The 716-nt window shown below is 58.0% G+C and overlaps 1 protein-coding gene across 1 annotated transcript; it reads right to left on the bottom strand.

The window, feature by feature from the left end:
• Window positions 1–21: 21 nt before the first annotated feature.
• Window positions 22–708, bottom strand: LOC109828736 (3-ketoacyl-CoA synthase 4-like; the record flags this gene model as incomplete). The annotated part of the gene is made up of 1 exon (XM_020395665.1): window positions 22–708. A coding segment is annotated over one exon (687 nt), but the record flags the coding sequence as incomplete, so codon positions are not given.
• Window positions 709–716: the final 8 nt, after the last annotated feature.

The raw sequence follows: 716 nt of genomic DNA, 5'->3' as shown, positions 1-716 counted from the left end.
CAAGTGTGTCTGCACCCATTTTCAACAAGTGTGGCAGCCCCCATTGTTGACCAACAGTAGCGTCATCCTAGACGGCTCCACCTGCTCCTCCGTAAGTTTCAGCTTCTTCGACAGCTCCTCGATCACCGCCCTCCCTCCGGCGTGTATGCAGAAATGCTCAAAGGCCTTTCGAAAATCTGGCGTGTAGGTCTTCTTCATGATGCACCCTAGTGCCCATCTCAAGAGTTCGGACGGGGGGAGGACCAGGGGAGCTATGGTGGTTATGTTCTCCCTGAGGGCGGCGCCCGCGATGGCTGTCAGCTTTTTCGAGAGCGAAACGCCGATGTTGCCCTCACCATCCTCTTCCTGGTAGGCGCAGCGGTAGGCCTCGTCGTTGGCAGCGTGATTGGTCCGGACGACGTGGACAAGCTCGTATTTCGCGCGGCCAGAGTCTGATGGCTTGTTTGAGAGGAGAATCGCGGCGCCGCCCATCCGGAAGAGGCAGTTGGCGAGGAGCATCGACCGGTTGTTCCCGGTGTACCAGTGCTCCGTTACAATCTCCGTGGTAACGACCAGGGCCATCGAGTTTTTGTGAGCGTGGAGCTGCGCCACGGCGAGGTCGATGGATATCAGACCCGCGCTGCAGCCCATCCCGCCTAAATTGAAGCTTCGAATGTCACTCCTCATCTTGTACTTGTTGACGACCATAGCCGCCAGGGACGGCGTAGGCGAAAACA

The sequence above is a fragment of the Asparagus officinalis genome, unplaced genomic scaffold (assembly GCF_001876935.1).
Source record: "Asparagus officinalis unplaced genomic scaffold, Aspof.V1 AsparagusV1_Un6731, whole genome shotgun sequence".
Classification (NCBI taxonomy): domain Eukaryota; kingdom Viridiplantae; phylum Streptophyta; class Magnoliopsida; order Asparagales; family Asparagaceae; genus Asparagus; species Asparagus officinalis.
The sequence above is the reverse complement of the archived record's forward strand: the minus strand, read 5'-3'. Positions and strand labels throughout refer to the sequence as shown.